We start from the raw sequence: 17,686 nt of genomic DNA, 5'->3' as shown, positions 1-17,686 counted from the left end.
GACAGCTTTGCGGAGAAAACAAGGCACGCTGCCGCTCGCCGGACCCCCATTGAGACTTAAGACCATTGTTGACAGATAAATCTGTATCGCAGCAAATCCTGCTATGACTGGTCGGACTCCTTGGATCACACACCTTTCTTGTAACGCAAACCTTCTTTTAATTCCTTTCCTTTTCCTTTTTCCTATTTATTTCCTTGCTAATATTTTAAGAATTCTGTTTTAAATGCTGTAGTATGACACAAATTGTAATGGTTTTAATTATACGAACAATAAAGAATTTACTTACTTACTTAGTGTTAGATATACCTATATTCATAAGGAAAGAAGGGAAAGCCTCTCCTTTGCGAGTGTGTGCTATTTAGTACTAGGAGAATTATCTCAATGCAATTTGAAGACTACATCAGAAAAGGAGACTGCATGACCATGCTACACCGAGATGAAAGCAGTATGTTAAGAGAATTTTCAGAACTTATGAGTAGTGTGGCTTTGAGAAATCTTGGGAACTAGATGGGCCATGGGAGGAGAAACGTATCTTGGCTACGCTGTTCTACTCCTGAAAATGTTTATGATTCAGAAAAATTTGGAAGTACGCATATTGAAAATTAAAAAAGTATATTCCAAACTTAACTTTACTTAGCAACCTGCATAAAAGACACCATCCCTGATAGAGGATACCTTACACAGGATATACGGTTTCCCCTGTTTCCAGTGTAGCTATTTCTGATGAATACTTATAAGATCAGATTTCTAGTCTTTACAATATTCCCCAGGTGCCAGACTGGATATGGGAGTTTTCACAGAAGCTATTCAGCAAGCCTCTAGGTGGTTCTGTGCGACTCCATGTGGACCTCATTGCACACCGGATCTGACAAAGCAGAGCCACCCTGTGCACGACATCAGTTTCCTACATTCCATGCTTTCGAAAGCAGATCCGGAGCTCTGCTCCCATTTTGGCTGATTGACAAATTATTTTAAATTCATTGCCGGTGTACTAGGGAACAATGTCCCCATCAAGGACTGCAGGGTTCAAACCGTGCCATGACGCCTAGAATATCCCCAGGCGTCAGACTGGATCCGGAAAGTTTTCGTCAGCAGTACCCTTGCGCGTCGGAAGGTGGCGTCGTGCGGCTCCGGGTCTGTCGCTGGCGTTGTAGGCGCAGAGATAAAGTTATGAAGACTACTTAGGCACCACCCATGCGCGCTGATATCGGTTCTTTTTTTTCCGCGCCAGCAAGCGCAGATCTGGTTAGAGCACGTACCCTAGTAATTTTTTGACTAAACTTTTGAGACTTTTTGTCTTCCGTTTTTGAGTCTTTGACTCCTGGTGCCACGCAGGGATGCCTGGGTTTAAATCCTGCGGGGCCTGTCGCCGTACGATGTCGGTGGCCGAGCCCCATGGCGTCTGTCTCTACTGTCTGGGGCGCGACCATGACTCCCGGTCATGCTCCGACTCTCTGGGCATGGCTCTGAAGGCCTTGCGCTTTCGTTCTATCTGAAGCGCACACAACAGTTCCAGGTGGATGATCAACTTTTTGTTGGCTACGTAGGCGCCAAAAAAGGTCGGGCCGTGCACAAACGAACCATCTCTCGGTGGGTCGTTCTGTGCATCAAAGCATGTTACTCGTTGGCTAATAAGGAGCCTCCTGTGGGGCTGCATGCCCATTCTACGAGGCAACGGCAGCCATTACTGCCTTGGGACGTGGCGTTCCCTTGCAGGACATTTGTCAGGCAGCTACGTGGGCCTCGCTACACACGTTTACCAAGCATTATTGCCTTGACAGTCAAGTCCGGAGAGACTGCTTCTTTGGCCGTTCTGTTCTCCGTGACTTTCTGGTGTAATCTTGTTCGCAGACTCTCCACCGGGGTTGGTATTGCTGGGGTATCTAGTCTAAGGTAAGGAATCTATTACGTGTCTCTTTCAGATGCACAAGCTACTACTTGTCTAACGATATATCTGTAAGAGACATTAGTTAGTGATAGATTCCTTACCGCCCCACACATCCTCCCCGTTCTGCGAACTGATTTCTAGGGTTAAGGTCATCCCTTTCAGGACCCTAGTTTCATGGAACCAGTGGTCAGTTTTTTTGCATGGCTCTGCTTTCCTGGCGCAGAAAGTGGTGTACAGAACTGACTTCAGCGCGCATGGGTGGCGCCTAAGTAGTCTCCGTGATGTCATCTCGCGCCTACAACGCCAGCGACGGAGGCGGAGCCGCATGACGCCACCTTCCGATGCGCAGGGGTACTGCTGATGAAAACTTTCCAGATCCAGTCTGACACCTGGGGATAGTCTAAGGTAAGGAATCCATCACTAACTAATGTCTCTTACAGATATATCGTTACACAAGTAGTAACTTGTGCGATTCACCCTTCGAAAGCAGAGCCATGGCATGTTCCCTGGGACTCTCTACTTATGCTTGACAAATTCCTCAGTTTCAACCTTTCAGAGGCTACTCTAGAGGGTTGATGTATAGACAATGCCAAGCCCTGTCACCACCCCAACAGCTATTCAATCATTTTGTTTCTGGGGACAGTTATCAAGCAGACATTACACGGATCACCAGGAACAACTTTTTTGTTAGTCCCCCTCTACTGTGACGTCAGCCCCCAAACCACTTCAGTTTGTCTTTAGAGGTACTCAACCACCCTCTAGAAAGCAGGATCAGACATTTTCTCACGGGCTGGGATTCTTATCATATCAGACAGATGGGTCCTCCAGATCACGCAGCAGGGTTATGCCCTCTCATCTCTCTTTGACCCACAATAGCTTCCTCCCACATCGGAGCCGCTTTCACAAGAGGCATTTTGCTGCAAGAGAAGCAGGCTCTACTAAGTCTATTTTAGATATTCTCCTCTGAATGCCTTCTTATGGCAGGACATATTCAAAGTGCTCACACTAACCCATATACTGTCTACTCTGGATCAGGGCAACTGGATGGTTGTTTTTGACCTGCAGGATGCATATTTTCATGTGCCAGTCCTGCAGTTGCAGAAACATTATCTGTGGTTCAAGGTCAGCCAGAACCATTTTGTGTTTGCAGTGCTCCCCTTTGGCCTTCCCAGCACCCATTGAGTGTTAACAAAAGGGATGGGGGTGGTCTTCACCCATCTTCGAATGTTGAGCATAGCAGTTTTCTTCTACCTCAATAACTGGCTGTCGAAGACGTGCTCACCATAGTCAATCGCAGACCACCTCTAAAAAACGGCAAACCTCCTGACTTTGGAGTTCTCAATCAGTGAGCTAACGTTGCAACTTATTCTTTTGCAGAGGCTTCTTTTTATAGGAGCTGTTCTGAAGACAGTGTAGTTAAGTTCCTTTTCTCCACCCTGACGAGTCCTGGACTTGCAGGCTATAATCCTGATGTTTCAGCCTTGTTCCTGTATCTCGATGAGAGCAGCTCATAGGCTTCTTGGCCTACTGGACCTCATGCATCCTGCCTGTCCACTTCACCAGGTGTGGTATGCAGGCTCTGCAGTGAGATTCGAAGTCACAGAGGGCCCTGCTCCAAAGAAACATGTTGGATGTCATCCATGTTTTGGAGGAGACTGCTTCGGGATCTGTAGTAACCTGACCAGCTGCTGACACCTCTACCTCCCCCACCCAGAGCGGAAGGTGGTGGTGAATGTGTCCCTGCTGTACTAGGAAGGTCATCTGGGAGAGGTGAAGATCAGAGAATTATGATCTCCTGCAGAAACCCAGCTCTGCATAAATCTGTTTGAGATGTGGGTCTTCCACCTGGAATTGAAGGCCTTCCTGACAACCAGCAAGAGAAGGGTCAAGCATGCAGATTCACACAGACACACCACCACCAAGTGGTACTGCAACAATCAGGGTGTAGGGGGTCCTGTGCCAAGAAACGCTAAGCCTCTGGAGTTGTCTGGAGCGTTCGTGTGTCTCCGTGATCATGAACATCCGGTGGGATCTTTAAATGTCAGGTTGGACAAGCTCAGCTGACGATGTTGGGTTGATCATGAATGGCGGTTGCATCCTGAGGTAGTGCAGGACATCTAGCAGTGGTGAAAGCTCTGGTTGGTTCTTTTTATGAGCATCAAGAATGCACAATGTAAAACAACTCTGCGTTTTGGAGTTCACAAGTAATTTTTCTCTTGGTGATGCATTCAGACTAGAGTGGTACATGGGACTCCTGTATATGTTTCCAACCCTGCTTCTCCTACCCCGAAGAAGATCAGGATAGACCGGGCCCAGGTCATCCTTGTGGCTCTGGATTGGGTGAGGAGTTTGTGATACCTGGAAATTCTCGGCATGAGCATCTTTCCCCTGCTACTTCAGGAGCATTTTCTGTCACAGCAGCAGGGCAGGGTTCTGCACCCAAACATGTGCAATCTACACCTTCACTCGTAAAGATTGCGCAGTGGCAGTTGACGGCGTTCGATCTACTGCTGGAATATATGGTTACAAGTGTTGCTCTACAATGTCTATTTATGCCGACCATCGGTACAAATGTATCGTCTGTGTGGAGTCCGCAATACAGACCCTTTCTAAGCCAAAGTGTTGGATGTTGTTTGTTTTGTCTTTGGTCTAGCAGCTCTTGCAGTGGGCACTATTATAAGTTAGGTTCTAGCACATTTACCATTTTTGCATCTGTCAGACCAACCATCCTTATTTAAGTAACCTATTGTGAAGGTTTATTAAAGGTTGTATACACTTGCTCCCTCCCAAACTATTGTAATGCTATAGTGGGATCTTATTCTGGTCCTGATTTTCCTCATGTGCACCTCTTTCAAGCCAATGCACAGCTTTTCATTGTGTTTTCTGAATCATAGCGGTCTTCCTTATTGCCATCACTTCAGCTCATTCCATGAGTAAGGTGCAGGCTCTCTCTTTTCAGCCAGCCCTACACCACCTTGTATCCAAACAAGCTGGTGTTGAGGACCAGGGTTGCCTTCCTGCCTAATGCCATGACTCCTTTTCACATTAGGCAATCCGTCCTTCACCCGGCATTCTTTGCTCTGCCACACCCCTCAAAAGAAGAACATCCAATTGAGACAAGCCACTTTTTTCACTTAAGAGCACATTGCAAGTGGTGGGACTGTAACTGCCTCTCAATCCTGCCCAGTATTAATGACATAGCAATGGACATTACTGTTGTCGAGGGTGGTTCACCCCTGATAAGATAAAGTGGAAAAGCAGTAAGGAATCAGTGTTTCTGTACTTATTCCTGCATATATTTCTCCATTTCCGTCTGAATGTTCACCGTCTGGGCAGGTGAAATGCCATGGTGAAAAACTCTGGGCTCACGGTGTTCCCGACACCTTGTGATTCTCCAATGGGGCAGCTCTTTTGGAAATTACTGGCCACGTGCAGCGAGGCTCTTCAACTTAACAGTGCCACATACAGCGTTGTCTTGGTGATGGGTAGAGATTTCTGCAGTCTCCCAAATCTATGGAAAACATTGTGAAGTTGCAAGGTTTTTCAATTTTCCACATCTACTGTTAAATCATTAATTTTGAGACAAATAAGGTTTCCTATATCCGTATTTAATGTGAAGATAATGAGTATACAGAAAAAGGCAGTTTTCTGACATTGTCATTGTACATAGACAAGCTTTACAATAGAGACAATTGCAGAGAACATTTTGTTTACCTTTTCCCTCTTTGCTGGCACTTGCTGGATATTATCTATCTACATGGAGAGAAATGTGCATGGGCAAAATTGAACCTAGCAAAGATTTGCAGACAAACACTTTTTGGGTACATGATTTCCCAAGGGAAAGTAACATATGGGATATCAAGGACCTGAGATATGAATCATCAAAATTGAGATTTGGGATTGGCGAAAATTACTGAATTCTAATCAGAGAATCACAAAATGGTTTATACAAAGGAGCCATGTCACCAGCTTGCAATTCCTTATCAATCACATTTGCAGATGTGAGGTTTTCAAAATGCAAATCCCTTGTAGAAAATGTTACATTTTTAAATACACGATGCAAGCGATTGATGACATCACAACTAGGAAATCGTTCCGCTGGAATACATTGCCAGCCTGAAGGGGTGTACGAGAAGGTTTCCAGGAGCTCTGAGAGCAGGTTTAAAAATGGCAGAACAGGAACTCGAGAAAAGGAGAGGACAGAAAGCCTAAACAGAAGTTTCCCAATGTTGAGTTGCAGATGCTGCAGAGGAACATGTGCTGCACAATGACCACTTATTTGGAAGCAAGCTTTATATGTACCAGAATTAACCCCAAAAAAACATACAGCTCAGAATAAAAAGGAAAAAATGCTATTGAAGTAAACCAGTGGAACTTGGATGAGATCAGAAAGCGGTAGTAATGATCTAATGGAGCAAATAAGGGAAAGGTTGTCACCAGGCTCGAAAAGCCTCTGGAACAGGAACTACCATCACAACATAAAGCATGACTTGAGTCAGTAAGATTGATGTGTTAAAGGAAAGTCCAAGAGACATATGTCAGGGCTATGACCCCTGCCTTTTTGGTGGTAGGTTACCACCCCAACAGCATGACCATGTATATTATAAAGACCTACCTCAACCACCCTACCATTCAACATATTTAACCACACAATCTAACCTAGATGACATAAGTGAAGTGTATTATGTGAGTTATAGTATAGCTTAATACATGCAAAATAAAGTTCATTGGCACTTCATGAACAATTGCAAAAACCTTACAGTCCCTCTACTATACCTGTATGCACAACCCTAATTAGAAAATTGTTAGGAGGTGATGCTCTGAAATCAGACTGAATACTGTATTTTACCATAGAGGAAGTGGCTCAGCTGGAGGTAAAGGAGAGCCTCTGAGTCAGGAGGGTAAGGGATCTAATATGAGGGAGAACACAACACAGCCAAATCCATGTATGCAAAATTGGAGGGGATTCCACTATCTGCCCACTCAAGAAAAGTAGCGTGTGGTTCCTCTGAAAAACAGGCAGCGCATCACTAGCCACCTGCAATACCTCCAACATCAGTTACGTCTGCAGTACATATGGCAGATGACACAGCATAGTGTTATTATCAGACCTAGGGGATAAAGGTGGACAGTAGACCAAAGCCTTATGTTTAAACCCATGCATTTCCAGGCCTTGGAAGGTACCAGGCTTACGTTTCAGTAAGGAGAAGTGAAAACACTCCAGGTGATGGACAATTATGAAGGAGGGACTTACGTCATTGACTGCAGGCCAAAAAAACATGATTAGACAGATTCAGGAGCTGGCTCAGGCAGTTATTACGTTCCTATAGGAAATTGGGTCACTGGTTCAGGGAGTGAAATCCTACTTAAACAGCACCCACAATTTCTTTTAGAGTGATGTCACAAGCAAACCCCAAATTAACCCATGCCTAACCCTCTGGTAGCTTGCCATAGCAGTCAGGCTTAACTTAAAGGCAATGTCTAAAGTATTTATGCAGCAATTCAAACAGTAATAAAGTGAAAATGCAACACAAGATAAATACCACACCAATTTAGGAAAATAGAAGAAAATGTAATTAATTATTTGAGACCAAACAACAAAAATCCTATTAATAGAACAAGAGATATGCAATTTTATAGATTTAAGTTTAAATAGTGCTTAAAAGCACAAAGTGACAACTGTGTCTGACTCTCGTTGAGTCAGACCGGGTCAAAGTTACAAGTTCAGGCCGGCCACGATGGAGCACAGGCCCGAAACAGGGACCTAGTTAGGCCTGCTAAACAAAGTACCTTAAATCCTGGTTGCGGAATGTTGCCGGATCCTGCGTTTAGGATGTATTGCACAGTCATGCTTCCGAGGAGGCTGCAGGTCTGAGATGCAGAGTCCTGCATCATCTTTGATGATGCCATCGATGAGGAACTTGAGTTGCGATGACTTGTGTTGCGTAGCTGCAGGTCCAAGGAAGCTGCCGGGCTGTGAGGAGTTGCTTCCCCCTACATTAGGTCTGCTCACAGTACCACAGCTGTGCTCGCAGAGCACCTTCAGGCCCACTTTCAAGGGTTCAGGACTGGGGTGGCACCCCTTTTGACATAGGACTCACAGCAGACTGAGTCCAGGTGCTGAGTTCAAGGTGGTTGGAGCATTTTCTGTCTCTAAGGCTCTGATCAGGAAGTCAGCCAACTAGCCCATGTGGTCAATCTAGTGGTGCTGGGTTCTAGATGCAGGTCCATTCCTTTTCAATCAGGCAACAGGGCATCAGAGTAGTAGTCCTTTTTGCAGAGCAGCACAGCAGTCCTTCTGAGTCTTCCACAGGTCCAGAGGTGTACTGAAGAGTTGGGTCTGAGAGTCAAATATTTATACCTGGTGCCAGCTTTGAAGTAGAAGAAGGGGCGTGGAATTTGAAGTAGAAGGAGATGCGTGGAATTTCCCGCCTCCCTGCTTGGCCCCAGCTTGTCTGGGGGCACAAAAGACTAGTGTCAAACCTTTTTTGAGTGTGCTCAGGCAGAGCCTTTGTTATGTGCAAGTGTGGATGGTGACAGCTCCTCCCCCTACCAAGTAAGAGATGGCCCATCCTGCCGATATCTAGTTACCCTTGTTTCACTGTCTGGGGGTAGTACACAAAGACCAACTTCTAGCTACAGAACCCAGGATACAGGCTATAGGTACCAAATGGTTAGGGCAGGAAACTGCTAACTTTCTAAAAGTGGCATTTTCAGAACAGTGACTTTATATTCAAATTCACCATAAAAAATTGTTTTAAATTAACAATTCTTTAGACACCAATCTAAACATACCTACTTCCTCCCAATTGAAAGTTAGCACTTAATAAATGTAATAAGGTAACACAGTCTTATCATGTGGGAGGATAGGCCTTGCAGTGGTGAAAAGCTAATTTAAGAGTTTTTCACTACCAGGACATTTAAAACTTAAAAGTACATGTCCAATTTTTTTAATGCACTGCAACCTGCCCTTGGGGCTGCTTAAATCCTACCCTAGGGATGACTTATATGTATTAAAAAGTAAGGCTTAGGCCTGGCAAAAGATTTATTTTCAAAGGGGTGGCACAATCATTGCAGCAGGCCCCCTAATAACATTTAATTTACAGTCTCTAGTTACATGTAGTACCACTTTGCTAGGGATTTACAAGTAAATTAAATGTGCCAATTGGATGTAAGCCAGCAAAAATGAAGTCAGCAAAAAAGAGCCACAATATAGGCAGGCAGACTGTAGAGGAAATATTGAGAGCAATGTTACATGCTATGTTATTGATACCTTAAATATGTTTGTCTATAAAATGGAAACTTTCAGACAACTCATCAGATATCTATGGTAATATTTGAGACCGGGTACCTGTGTTTCTTATGTGTAGACGGTGCTTCAGCAAATTACCTTAGAAGTGGTTCTTAGTTGAGTAATTTTACGTTCCCTTCCTTCAGCAGCTCTTGTAGCATCGGATTTGTGCATGTTTGTCAATGGGGCTACTGGTCTTCATCATCAGAATAGACATTGTCTGGGTTAATGGGGAAAGCCTCTCCACGTTGCTATATGGTACAAGATAGAGAAACATTCAGTGACCTTACAGTATCTCAGTTGCATACTGCAAAGATCCCCAATTTTGTACAGGCACCTATATCTCGTATTCAAACTGTATTCTCCACCACTGAGTGTGATCTCTTGTGAGTGACTTAGTACCTGCTTTTCCCTGGTGTTGAGGGGTGTAGGTTTTGTGTCATGATTCATGGTTTGATGATGTACGTTATGCCACCTACAAAAATTGCTTTGCCATTAGATATTCGGAGGATATGTTTATACTTGTGTTCCGAGGGTAATGTTTCAAATCTAATCTAAGAGGCACGCATCTTCAAGCTCTCCTTTTTCTAAATACTCATACAAGCCACAATTGAGGAACACAAATAAATCATTGGTACTGCCAGGATGTGGTGCAACGCGGTCTGTGACCAGGCATTCTGCATTCCATGCCACCTCTATGATCAGCGAATATTGGCTTTTTGTGTTGTGATACAGGTAGTTTGATGCTGATGGGAGACAGAATAAAACTGCTCCATTGTATCCTCCAACTCCTATTGGGTATTTGGAAAGGAAGCATCCATATGTATCGTACGTAAAAGAGCATCCAGGAATGATCAGAAAACCTATGGAAGTGTGCTCTCAGATATTCTCGATGTTGATCCAGAAATGCCTTGGTAACACCCCTAAGCTAGCAGGTTTTGGAAATCTAGACATGGTTAGGAATTTCCTGTCTGTGCTGGGCGTCTCTACTCAAAATTGGTTTCAAGTCATCTATTAGTTCTAATATGACCCACCTTCTGAGTCTATATTTGGGATCTATTTTCTCCTATTGCTCTTACAGCATCACACACTTGCCTTTATGCTCTCTCCTCCTTCGCCTTTGTTGGATTCCCAAAAACACATTTTTCACACCTTTGCATTTTGAGAGGGAGTAGCATTCTGGTCCTCCGTTAATACTTTATATGTGGGTACCACCTGCTTCCACTTGATGATAAATTGCATTTGCATATCGCGTGCTCTGAGAATATTTGCATATTAAAATGTACGATGTGCTATTTATGTTCCAAATCAGTATATATTTGGTTTGCTGTGCTGAATTACGAGAACGTGGCATCTCACATATTTTCCGATTGCTGACTATTTTACTACTTGTTACTGATTTGCAAAACGTTTGTACATCGGGCCCATTGACCAATGTGGCAAGCCTGTTGGAGAGAGCAAGGACTGTTGTATAAAATATAATCTGATGTAAATATTGTGTCTTAAATATCATTATCTGAAAGAGACTGTTAGCTATAGATACCTTACCTTAGAATTACCCCCAGGCGTGAGACCGGATCCCGACAATTTTTTCTCTTAGCCGTACCCCGGTGCATCGGTAGGTGGCTTCCATCGTCGCCGAGATAATATTGTGGTGCCTATTTAGACACAGCCCCTGTGCGCTGATGACCATTCTTTCTTTTTCCGTCCAGCCTAGCGCAGATCCGTAGAGAGCTATCTCTTTAATCACTTTTTGACAGTTTTTTTCTCAACTCTGGTCGACTTCTTTTTCTTTTTCTGAGTCTTCGACTCCTGGTGCGCAAGGGATGTTCCATCGTTGGACTGGTTTCAAGCCCTGCAAGGACTGTCACAAACTGGTGTCTATGACGGACCCGCACATTGTGTGCCTCTGGTGCCTGGAGCGTGGCCACGACCCGAAGTCATGCTCCGACTGTCAGGCCATAAATCCCAAGTCTTTGCGCGAGTGGTCCCGAAAGCTTGTGGAGGCCTGGCAGTAGGCTGTGCGTCGTTCTCGATCCCTGACCTTGGAATGCTTTCTCCCCCAACCGTGGCTACGGAGAAGGGAGCGTCCTATGCTGTGGTGGTGAGAAGGGCAACTTAGGCCTTGGGCCTGCAGCTCCCTTTGGTGGCAGTCAGGACTAATCTCCTGACGGAGGTGCTTCAACCGGTGGCAACTTCATCTGAGCCCTCACTGATGTCCTTTGGGCACCTGATCCAAGCCCAGCACAGGGCCCCCGGTGGAAAAAATGATCGCCCGCTGCCACCGCCTGGCTCAGGGCAACCCAGTTTTCTTCATCCAACACCCTTCCCCAGTAAGCTTGGTGGTCCAAGCCTCTTCATCAAAGGGTGCATACTCTTCTGCTCCCCCAGATAGGGAATCCAAGAAGCTGGATCACATTGGGAAGTGAATGTTCTCTTACTCCAGCTTGGCATTGCGTACCGCGAATATCGCATGCCTCTTAGGCCTATACTCTCATAATTTCTGTAATACGGCTGCGCCGGTGTTGCCTCGGTGCCCTGAGACGGCACGGGCCGTTCTCTCCCATGCAGTGGCGGATGGGAGAGACTCAGCCAAATTCACGATTTGATGTGGACTGGATACCACGACTCACTGTGCAGAACGATTGCCAGGTCGGTAGTCCTTTGGCTCTACGCCTGGTGGAGGACATCCGGCTTTTCGGGGGATGTCCAGGCAACCTGGCAGGACATGCCCTTTGATGGCCGTCGCCTTTTTGGTGACAAGGCAGACTTGGCGCTGGGGGGGCTTTAGGATTCTCGAGCTACGGCCAGGTCCTTGGGCCTCACAGCGACGACTCGTCCTCCAGAGTCTGCTTTTCGTCCCTTTCGTGGCTACGGATGGGGCACCATAACATGTCTGGCCATGAACCAGCCACCGGTTCACGCAATCTACCCAGTCTGGCGTAGCTGTGGATGTGGGATCCAACGACGCAGGTCTGGGGGCTAACGAAAGGGCCAGCCCACCCTTCCCACCCCTGCAGCTTCCTCCAATCCTTTCTAGTCCCACCTTCCAGGACCATCAAAAGCTAGTGGGCGGCAGGATTCGCCATCATCTCCCCCACTGGCACACCATCACGTCAGACAGGTGGGTTTTGCAGATAGTCCGAAGGGGCTACTCCCTCCCTTTCAAGCCACCATCCATGCCACCGTCTTTGGATCGCATGTCGGAGGATCAATTGGCACTTCTCCGCCAGGAAGTTTCGGCTCTCTTGGTTAAGGGAGCAATCGAGAGGGTTCCTACGGCAGAAGTAGGTTGTGGTTGCTATTCCCGCTACTTTCCGGTTCCCAAGAAGGACAAAGGCCTGCGTCCTATTCTAGACCTCTGTGCCCTCAACCACTTCCTCTGGAAGGAGATGTTCGGGCTCTGGTCCTGTCTGCCCTCGACCCTGGAGACTGGATGGTAGTGCTGGACTGGCAGGACGCCTATTTTCACATCCACATCCTGCCAGCCCACAGGTGCTACCTGCGGTTCACGGTAGGCCACACGCATTTTCAGTTCACTGTGCTCCCCTTTGACCTTACCAGCGCCCCTCGGGTGTTCACGAAAGTGATGGTGGTGGTCGCAGCTCATCTGCGCAGATTAGGGGTTCCAATCTTCCCTATCTCGATGACTAGCTGTTGAAGGAGGGCTTGCCCCAGGCTGCTGTGTCCCACCTCCAGACTACGGTGGACCTCCTGCCCTCGCTGGGGTTCATTATCAACATGCCGAAGTCGCATCTAACCCCTTCTCAGATTCTCCCTTTCATCTGAGCTGTTCTGGACACAGTGCAGTTTCGGGCCTATCCTCCCGAGCAGCGAGTCCGGGATATTCAGGCTATGATGCCAACGTTTCGGCCTCTATCCCGGATTTCGGTGAGAATGACCCTGAGGCTGCTGGGCCTCATGGCCTACTGCATCCTGCTGGTGGATCATGAGAGATAGCATATGCCGGCTCTGCAGTGGTACCTGAAGTCCCAGCATCAGGGCAATCGTTCCGACTTAGTCCAGATCTCAGAAGGGACTGCGCAACAACTGCAGTGGTGGTTAACGAACCAAACTTGGGTCAGAGGCAGATCCCTCTCCCTTCCCCAACCAGACCTCACAGTGGTGACAGATGCGTCACACCTGGGATGGGGCGGCCAGCTGGGAGAGACAAAGATCAGATGAAGGAACCTCCAGTGGAGCTCTGTGCTCATTCTACTAGAGCTACAGCTGCCACCACTGCTCTTGCTCGTGGAGTTCCACTCATTGATATCTGTCAGTCGGCCACGTGGGCATCTTTGCACACATTCACCAGACATTACTGCCTGGACAGCCAAGCCCGGAGGGATGTCTATTTTGCCTGTTCTGTCCTCCAGGACTTTTTGGTGTGAAGTTGGTTCGCAGACAATCCTCCTCCAGGGTTGGTATTGCTGGGGCATCTATTCTATGGTAAGGAATCTATAACTAACAGTCTCTTTCAGATGAACAAGTTACTTACCTTCGGTAACGATGTATCTGTAAGAGATATATGTTAGTTATAGATTCCTGACTTCTAATGACAGGGACTCCCTTGCAGGGCCGTAGTTTAGCGCACCAGTGGTAAGTGTCTTGAATAGCTCTGCGCTTCTTGCTTGTAAAGTCTTGTCAGAACAGACGTCAAACAAGTAGGGGCAGCGTCTAAATGGACACAGCAATGTCATCCCGGGGAACACGACGCCGGCGGCGGACACTGAGTCGACCGACGCCACCTACTGACACACAGGGGCACTGCTAAGAGAAAAATTTCTCCGGATCCAGTCTGACGCCTGTGGGTAATTCTAAGGTAGGAATTCTATAACTAACATATATCTCTTACAGATACATCGTTACCGAAGGTAAGTAACGTGTTCTACAAATATATTGCCCTTTCGTTCTTTGGGTGTAGAATTTCATTTATTAACTCCAACAAGGGTATCATTTTGTAAACTATATTTAGGACACAATATGTATGTTAGCTGATATTCTGACAACATTATTCGAGTACCATACCATAGATAAGTGCTCAAACTCCCAGAATGGACTCGTATAGCTGTGCTGAGACTCTTTTGGGGGGTGGGTATTCAAACACTGTGTTCGCTACTGATACAGCCTGCACATCTAGTGGCAGGATGGCCGTAGCCTACCCTCAGCCCTTAAGGAACATTGTTGTTGAGTTGACATCACCTCTAGGGTTTGCCAATCACCTTTATTTGCAAAATCTGTCATTTAATACATAAATCAAGAGACGTACATACTGATCTGTGACTCGTGCATAACTAAAGATACCTCAGTCTGTGTTTAATTCCGTTTTTTTTTTACTACAGAGATACCACTGTTCAAAGCCTTACTCTGCAGCCTTCGGTGAAAGATGGTCTCATTGTGTATGAAGACTCGCCACTGGTTAGTGTTTTATTCATGTTCATAAATGTGTATATTTTGAAGCTGGCTTATTATACAATCTACTTTGTACAGTGTTATTCAGTGTACACCTTTCAATTTACTGACAATTTCCAAACTTGATAAACCCAGCTCCCTTGTATGCGTGAAGCATCACTTTTAAAGACCTCAAATATTTCACTCACTTCAAAGTTGATTTGAAAATAAGACTCTTAATTCACATTCCTTCATGGTTACAGTCTTCCTTATGGCACTGGAACTCACTAAAAATAAAGACTGAAAATCCGAAATGATATAATGACTGAACAAGGAGGCCCTTAGGTTATCAATGAGTACACATAGTAATGATGCTTGTTGTTGTAAACTGAACCACCACCTCACACCCTTGTCTGGTAAGGTGTCATGCATCTTACCTGCTGACAGTGTGGACAAAAGTAAGGTGCTGTATGAATTTCTAGGCCTTTTTGCCTCGATTTGTCCTGCTTCAGGAGGCAGGAAGTGGTTGCATTTTCATTGATTTTGCCACAATACCTCTCAGCCTCCTTGCAACCTCTGATGGAAGATGTGAAACTGGATAGAGAAGAGGCCTTGTCCTTGCCCACAATGAAAGATGGAAATGCCAGATGAATTTGGCCAGTAGTTTATAGGTGTCTGCATATATTTCCCATCTGTTTAATGTACAAATCATTCTGGCATACCTCCTGCATGATGCGCCCAGCTTCCGAATTGGCCACTCCTCAAGAATTGTGGTACACTGCCCGTTTCACCTATTCTCAGGCATTTACAGTTGGTGTTACTAAGAAGGCACACAACTTTCTGTGCCCAATTTTCTACAGGTACTCGTATGACGTGGCTTCTTTTACTATGTCCAGGTTCTTTGTTAGTTGAATAGTGAGGTTTAGGAGTTTGTGTTCACTGTTGACCTATTTATGTGGTCATTTTCATATTTCGGTATCAATATTAACATACATACAGACGTTTTTCGACCGCAGAAGCAGGGCTTAACCACTACTCACTGTCAAAGTGATCCTGTCAATGGTAATGGTCGTAGCTATAGAGCCTCAAGTGGTCCTGAGGCAAGGGGAACTACATTATCTTCTGGGCTCTTTATACCTCGCATGCATGTTATTGTACAGTTGAAAACCTAGTAGTGGGAGCGTCCTGGAAATCAAGGTCCTCAGAAGACTAGGTGCTGTGCCTACCATCGGACGGTTCTATGGTTTGGATGATTTGGTGAAAAGAGGGACCTTCCATGGATTTAGTTTGTTGGTACTGAGGTTAACTTTCCTATCCATCTCATTGAGGGTGCCAGACATCTTTTCAAATGTTCTTCAAAATAGCCGTCTGCACCCTCCCAAAGAGTCTGCTTCCCGTGAAACATAGGAGTCCTCCCCTGAGATAATGCAAGCTTGAATCTTTTCACTACAAGATATGCACAGAATTACTTAAATACCGCACAACAGTGTTTGCTTGCAGTAATACAATGGCGAAGTTGTTTAGAAAATGGGGCTCTGTAGAAGAAAGGTTTGCTGTACTAGCAGAGTGGTGGCAGCTCTCTGTGTGGTTTGCTAAGAGCTCGTGCAGATTGCGAGGGGACCCTCCTCTGCATGCTATCGAGGCCGGTCTGAAATGCTTAATTGCTGAACTCAGCGTGATTTTAAAAAACTTATTTTACTAGATGCAATTGATGTACGAATTGTATATTCTTGTTAATGTCCTTTTAAACTTAAAAATCTCACCACTATTGTTCTGCCCTTTGCACCCTTAGCCCCGTTCCATCGCGGCTCTGTGCCGTTTGTGTGGAGGGCAGGGTCAGCTCCATTGTGCCTCAGCGCTGGCTCACCAATCCCAACGGAGGTAGTGTTACAGCTGGGGGCGGGGCACAGGATATAAGTAAAAGCAGGATTGGGCAGCTCTGTTGACTAGCAGAGTGGTGGCAGCTCTCTGTGTGGTTTGCTAAGAGCTCGTGCAGATTGCGAGGGGACCCTCCTCTGCATGCTATCGAGGCCGGTCTGAAATGCTTAATTGCTGAACTCAGCGTGATTTTAAAAAACGTATTTTACTAGATGCAATTGATGTACGAATTGTATATTCTTGTTAATGTCCTTTTAAACTTAAAAATCTCACCACTATTGTTCTACCCTTTGCACCCTTAGCCCCGTTCCATCGCGGCTCTGTGCCGTTTGTGTGGAGGGCAGGGTCAGCTCCATTGTGCCTCAGCGCTGGCTCACCAATCCCAACGGAGGTAGTGTTACAGCTGGGGGCGGGGCACAGGATATAAGTAAAAGCAGGATTGGGCAGCTCTGTTGACTAGCAGAGTGGTGGCAGCTATCTGTGTGGTTTGCTAAGAGCTCGTGCAGATTGCGAGGGGACCCTCCTCTGCATGCTATCGAGGCCGGTCTGAAATGCTTAATTGCTGAACTCAGCGTGATTTTAAAAAACGTATTTTACTAGATGCAATTGATGTACGAATTGTATATTCTTGTTAATGTCCTTTTAAACTTAAAAATCTCACCACTATTGTTCTGCCCTTTGCACCCTTAGCCCCGTTCCATCGCGGCTCTGTGCCGTTTGTGTGGAGGGCAGGGTCAGCTCCACTGTGCCTCAGCGCTGGCTCACCAATCCCAACGGAGGTAGTGTTACAGCTGGGGGCGGGGCACAGGATATAAAATGGCCACCCGGAAGCGCAGCGGTAGAGCGCAGCGGGAACGCCGTCTCCGCGCCAAAGCCGCGCCTAAGGGGTGCCAGTCTGCGCCAGTCCGCGCTGGACCCGCGCCCAGCGCCCCTTCCCCTGGCCGGGTATCTCGCCAGTCTAGTAAGTTCCTGAAATATACTTTCTCTGACCTGCTAGACATAAAAAACACTATGTTTCTGAAAGAATGCCCACATTTTAATTTAGCAGAGTGCTCTAACATGTCACATATAATCTGCCCAAACTGTAATTTTAAAGCAACCGGTTCCCTCACACAGATACCATTGATATCAGGAGCTTCTAGTTACGCGACTACACGCATTAAATGCGCACTGGTGAATGCCAGATCTATGTGTAAACATAGAGAAGATGTGGCCGAATTAATTTCGGCACACAAATT

The 17,686-nt window shown here is 46.1% G+C and overlaps 1 protein-coding gene across 1 annotated transcript in view; it reads left to right on the top strand.

Annotated features, from left to right (window-relative positions):
• The window catches only part of LOC147659640 (von Willebrand factor A domain-containing protein 8-like), a gene marked incomplete at its 5' end in the record, with an annotated part of 1,204,277 nt that overhangs the window by 429,049 nt on the left and 757,542 nt on the right, over positions 1 to 17,686 (top strand). The window contains one exon of the mRNA XM_086951584.1: positions 14,522 to 14,597. Within this exon, the coding sequence (XP_086807710.1) occupies positions 14,522 to 14,597 (76 nt within the window). The remainder of the gene's footprint in view (positions 1 to 14,521; positions 14,598 to 17,686) is intronic.

Source organism: Lissotriton vulgaris, unplaced genomic scaffold, assembly GCF_964263255.1.
Source record: "Lissotriton vulgaris unplaced genomic scaffold, aLisVul1.2 SCAFFOLD_293, whole genome shotgun sequence".
Classification (NCBI taxonomy): domain Eukaryota; kingdom Metazoa; phylum Chordata; class Amphibia; order Caudata; family Salamandridae; genus Lissotriton; species Lissotriton vulgaris.
This window is presented reverse-complemented; position numbering and strand designations above follow the sequence as displayed.